We start from the raw sequence: 6,000 nt of genomic DNA, 5'->3' as shown, positions 1-6,000 counted from the left end.
AGTGAAACTTTTTTTTTTTTTGTCTTTTTTCCATGTCCGGCAATGGATCGCAACCCTCAGTGTCGTCCCCGCACTGGACCGGGACCGGCAACGGGATCGCAACCCTCGGTGTTGCCCCCGTGCCTCGCTCAGGCAGTGAGCGGGAACCTGTCTGTATGTGGGATCCGAACCCTCGGCGGGAGCGCCTCCACACTTCCCAAGCGGCGCACTAGCGCAGTGCGCCACCGGGCCGGCCCTTGTTTGCTCTTTTGCTACCAGCTACTATAGCCTTTCATGCCCCTGTCCTTGGCATTCCTTTTTGCTTCTGGCTTATCTCTTCTGAACATACTTTTCTCTTTTCCATTTCCCTGGTACCTGTTACCCTTACTAAAAATTGTCTTTTGATCTCTCTGTCCCTTTGGTCTTTATCTGTACAATTTTGGTAGCACCACATGGTTCAGCTCCCTTCTCCAACCTCTCTGGAGACCAAGTATTATAGGGATAATTTCTAATCTGCACTGGGAAATTTTCTCATTTTTAAAATTTTTAACATTTTAATATGCTTTCTTTCCTATTCATATTTTAGCATAGGACCCACCTTATTATTTTACTCTGTCAAAGGTAACCCCAAACCCTTCTTTTCAAAATCAAGAGATTTATTTGGACAGTTGGGGGTGTATTTTGTCACCCACATACTATGATGTTGAATTCAAAACAGACTTAAACTAGTTTAAAAGAGGTCAGCCTGATAAATTTTTAACTGCTATAAACTAGAATTTTTAAGCATTGTAAAAGTTTCTGTAACTTATTTTTTTCTTTCCTTTCTCCCTCCTGTTGTATTCCTTCTGTTGCATTCTTTTTTACAATTCTTTCCCCCAAAGTTTGGATGTCACCTGTAGTTTTTTACACTGTTAGTAGAGGCCCTATTTTAAAAATTAAGAATTCCTTGAGGTTAGCTAGTTAGCTTAATTGGTTAGAGTGTGGTGTTATAACACCAAGATCAAGGGTTCGGATCCCTGTTCTTGGCCAGCCGTACCCTCCGCCTCCACCAAACAAAGTCCTTGAAATCAGCTTATATAATACTATTAAATTTGAACTTGCCTATCAGGACAAAGAGGTAAAGGAGATAAATCTTTCAATATAGAATTACTTGTAATGAGACTTACATATGTCATTTTTTTAGGCCACTCATTCATCTTACAGATGACTCTTTGCCATTGGCATAAGTATTTAGAGCTTGCATTTCTCAAATTTAAAATTTAACTTTCTGAAGATACTAATGTTTTGATTTTTCAGTTAAATAGATAAGCTTTTATTTGGAAATTACTCCTTTGATTATTTTTTTTTAAGACAGTAGAGATTTGTCAACTTTTGAAGTTTTATTTGTTGCAAGTTGTCTTTCTAGTTAAAAGAGTAATTGATAATTTTACTTAGATACCATCAGGCCTTCTAGGAAATATTTTAGGAATGCAAATTTCTTGGATATTGATTATGGGATCTGAAAATTTCTAAATTTTTAAAATTTTTAATTGAAACATAATTGATTGTACGTATCTGTGAGATACAGCATTGAATATCCATATATGTATTCAATACGTGATCCTCAAATCAGAGTAGTTCCTGTATTTATCATTACATAATGTAATTATTTTTTGTGGCCCTGTTACCAATTTCTCACTAAATGCAATAATGAAAAATTTTCAGAAATGGATGCTCAGAATTAAATGTAAGATGGATATAAGCACATACTCAAATGAAGAAAAATTATAGATTAAGGTGTTACATTTAAGCAAATTAACAAACCATATGAAATGTAGATTACCAAACCAATTTATTCTTAAGGCCCTGGTTTGTTATTAATCATTTGCAGGTAGAAAATGAAAAAAATGTAATTATTTCCTTTTAAGATGTTTCTTTTTTCTGAAAACTATGTAACAAGGAAGAGCCAAAGCTATTTTTAAAATGTATGACTGCTGCTCAGTTTTATAAATGCATATATTAAGTAGATTTGCATATCTGAATAACCTCAGTACTTTTTTTTATAATCTCGGCTTTTTGTAGCACAAGTTTACTAAACATTTAACTTTTCTCAATTCAGCAGGAGCATTTACAAACGTTTTTATTATATCAGTTGCTTGTTTGTTTTTGTAGGTAAAATCTGTGAAAACTGGGTCAGTTTTTTGGACCATGTGTTGCTGCTTATCATATTTCTATATGGTAAGATTTTATATTTAAAACTATATGAGGTTTAACAGGTCTTTGGCAGTTAGAGCAATTCTTATTCTTTTCTCAGGTTACTTTTCTACTTCCTTTCTCCTGAAGTCTTTAGGATTTTGACTTTGTTTAATTTGTTCTTTTATGATTACTTTGTTCTTTCCTACCTCTACTCCCAGGTTCTGTATCAGCTTATGCTTTGGTGGAGAGAGCTAGTACTCAACCACTCAAATAGAATACTTGCCACAAGTGAAACAAAATGTTTTCTTTTCAAATGTTACAACTTTCAAAATATTTCAACTTTTTAATGACATTTAGACTTAAGTTTAAATATTATTTTTCTGTTGTTCCTAGTTTTATTTTTTCAGTTGCTCTGACAAGTAAAATGTTTTATAAATATCAGGTTGCAAATAAAAACGGAAGAGGAAACTTTGCCTGTCAGATACTGAGCATGGAACCATGGTTAGGTGAAATAAGCTTTTGTTTAGCATTCAAATAATTTTAAATTTTATACTAAAAATTAGATTTCCCATTTTGGAATTGACTAACTGCTTGATTGTAAAATAATCTGAGTTTTAAACAGTCATTATATACAAGTGAAGTGAACCTAGAGCAGAGCACTTGGAAGTCTTGGTCATAAAGATAACCCAAGTAAAGATTAACTGAAAAGACAGAGGGAATGAAAGAAAAGGTTGTAGATAGAATGAATGTTCTTCTGGCCCATTCTGCTCTGTTTTCATTCCTTAAAATAAATGAAGAAAAACTCTTAAAATGAATTTGTGTGGGCCAGAGAATAAGTAAATAAAGCCCAATAGTGAAAGATCATGCATAAGTGATCAGCAACTTCAAATTTACTTTCAAATTGCTTTCAGTTTTTCTTTGTTCTTAAATGGACAAAGTAGATAAAGTAGTATGTTGATATTATGCTCAATTTTCAAAATTCTGGTAGTTTCCTTGAGTAATTACCCAAATAATGGTGACATCCTGTAGGTTAACCTGTAAACTACCTACACAATGTTTTTTAAGCAGATTTCTGAAGATTGGGGTTCAGTGGTACCTCTTCATTCTTCTGCCTGTCTTTTTTGCACCACAGCCTATATAGTAGTCTTGTGCTGAAAATTAATAATTTTAGCTAACTTTTTTTTTCTTTTTAAACAAGTGTCATAGAATATGTGCATAGGAGTTACTCAGTTACTCGTGGCCCTTTCGAAGTGGTTAAAACCTGGAGCATATTATGGGCAGTTTTCTCAATAATAGCAAACCTATTCTCTTTCAAGTTTAGACTTAAATTTTAGAAATAACCAGAAGTCTTTCAGATAAGACTGGTTGGTGCTCCATCAGGGTAACATCGTTCTTGGTGAAATGTGACTAACACGGCAAACTGATGTTCTTATATGCATTGTAAAGTGATGACAGTTCCTTACAAGAGGTTCTGAAATATTTTAGACAAGGGCAGCATTATTACAAAATATATGTTAACATATATCTCCTAAGGTGACTCTTGGTACACATAATTCTTTCAAGCTTTTAATTATTAGAGCACATCCAAGAACTTTGATCTGGAGAAAAGCTTATTTCCTGTTATCACATATACTAAAAAAATAATGAATTCTATTGGTTATATTCTTTCTAGACTCTTTACTAATTTAGACCAGAACATTCTCAGTTATTCTGATTAAATATTATATATAGTATAGGCCAAATATTAGAATGGAATCTTGCTTTGTAATCCATGTGTAGGAAAAAAATTTATACCCAAATATCGCTTTTAATTTTAAGAATCTCAAAGCATATACAGATCATTCTGAATATTGCTTTTAGTTGAGTTCTTGATGAGTGCTAGTACACATTGTTCTTACCCTGTGAACTTTCTTGCAACAAATTTATCATCACAAATGGGTGAAGTAAAAGCTGTTCTTTTAAAAATTTATGATCTGTGTCCCTAAAACTGCTTGTCTTCATGATAGTCTATTTACTGCCAATTCACAAATGATAATGTTCTCAGATTTCCCATCAACTCTAATTTCACTTGAACATTTCTCCAGTGAATTTTAAAAAGCATACTGGATTTATGGGATAATTATCATAAAAATAAGGACAAATTATTTTACTTTATGTAAATTCTATTTAGGGTATTAATAGGTAGGTTATAAGAATTCATATTTAAGCATCTCTGAAAATTGCTAAAAATCCTATTGCTTTGTATTTGCTTATTATATGTGTAGATTCTCATAACAAAACTTCATCTATTTTAAAAAGTAAAAATATGAATTATTTAACTTAGTATTTCTTTTCCCATAGGTCTCTGCTTGGGGTGGTTATGTGTTTATCATCAACCTTATTCCACTGCATGTATTTGTGTTGTTACTGATGCAGAGATATAGTAAAAGAGTCTACATAGGTAAGTTGACTTTTGCAATCTGCCAACTAAGAAGTATTTTATATGTATTCTTTTCATTGAACAGACTTTTCTGTTTGGTCAGTACTACCCCATGAAAAGGTAAAAGTAATTTTATGTTGAGGGTCAAGCATTTTTACATAAATGCTTTTTTTTTATTGAATCTTAATTGATTATACATATTTTTGGGATTCAGTGTTGACATATGTTGATCAAATCAATATTATTAGTATGTATATTGTTATAAATTGTACTTATTCTTTATGCCCCTTGTCCAATCTCTCCCTATCTCCCTTACCCTCCCCCCTCCCACCACTGATAACCCTAGATTTCTTTTCTCCCTCTGAACGAGTAATGGTTACTCTGTTGATTTGTTGCGTGGATGATCTGTCCAATGCTGAAAGATGTGTTCAGGTCCCCCAATATATTATATGCTTTTTCTGTCACTCTGGAATGGGCTTTGTGGAGAGAGACATCCTGTTCTTTTTCTTTGGTCTCTGCTGGTGACTCTCCTTGGGTCAGTGCACTCCAGTGGCTGGTGGACCATCTGCATGGTCGTTGTGAGGTCTAGCCACTTTTGTGGCAGCTGTGGTTACTGTGATGGGCCACCCTCATGAAGGTGATGTTTTGGGCATGCTCCTTGGTGCTGGCAGTGTGCCAGGTTTTGGGGGGAGGGGTCCAGTCCCCAGCTTGATGCCACGGGACCCCAAGGTGCTGGCAATGTGCCTGGATGTAGGAGTGGGGTCCTGTCCCTAGCTCCATGCCCCAGGTCCCCTGGCGGCCTGAGGCACTGGTGGTGTGCCTGGGCCAGAACTAATTTTTTGTCCCTTGCTTACTTCTAAAATGGGGAACTTCCTGTGGGAACCAGTACTTGAGCTCTGTGGTTGAGCTAAATTGCTGCTTTGCTGCTGTTTCCATAGGGAAGGCTTTTTGTGCAGCTCAGGGTTTAATGGTTCTGGCTCTCCAGAGACTTAGTGCTCCTGGGTTGTGTAGAAACTCTGATCTGGGCCTGAATCTTTTCATCAAACTGTACCCCATGTAATTCTGCATTCTCAGCTAGTCTCCTATGAGTGGTCCTGTGCTGATTGGGGGCAGATCAGCTGTCCTTGCTGTGTCCCAGTGTTCTCCCCGTACGCCCATCTCCCCCACAGACCATGCTCCAAATACTTCCCATGGGATGAGCCCTGCACCCATGTCTTGCGATGACTAACCAGCCTCTGAATGGCTCCCCTTTTTCACCTGTTCTGGCTCCTTGCTCCTGTGTGGGTCCATAGGAACCCTATTAGTGGTCTTTTTTTTTTTTTTTTAATGCCCGTAAGGGGATCTTAACCCTTGACTTAGTGTTGTCCTATTAGTGGTCTTGCTGTCCTGGGGGCCACCAAGGCCCTCTTCTCCCCTGCCACCTCCAA

At 36.1% G+C, this 6,000-nt stretch overlaps 1 protein-coding gene across 1 annotated transcript in view; it reads left to right on the top strand.

Moving 5' to 3' along the window:
* Positions 1-6,000, top strand: part of STT3B (STT3B, subunit of the oligosaccharyltransferase complex (catalytic)) — a 111,925-nt gene that overhangs the window by 68,013 nt on the left and 37,912 nt on the right. The window contains exons 4-5 of the mRNA XM_008573210.1: positions 2,131-2,196; positions 4,495-4,594. Coding sequence (XP_008571432.1) covers positions 2,131-2,196; positions 4,495-4,594 — 166 coding nt within the window. The remainder of the gene's footprint in view (positions 1-2,130; positions 2,197-4,494; positions 4,595-6,000) is intronic.

This window comes from Galeopterus variegatus, unplaced genomic scaffold, assembly GCF_000696425.1.
Source record: "Galeopterus variegatus unplaced genomic scaffold, G_variegatus-3.0.2 Scaffold890, whole genome shotgun sequence".
Classification (NCBI taxonomy): domain Eukaryota; kingdom Metazoa; phylum Chordata; class Mammalia; order Dermoptera; family Cynocephalidae; genus Galeopterus; species Galeopterus variegatus.
The sequence above is the reverse complement of the archived record's forward strand: the minus strand, read 5'-3'. Positions and strand labels throughout refer to the sequence as shown.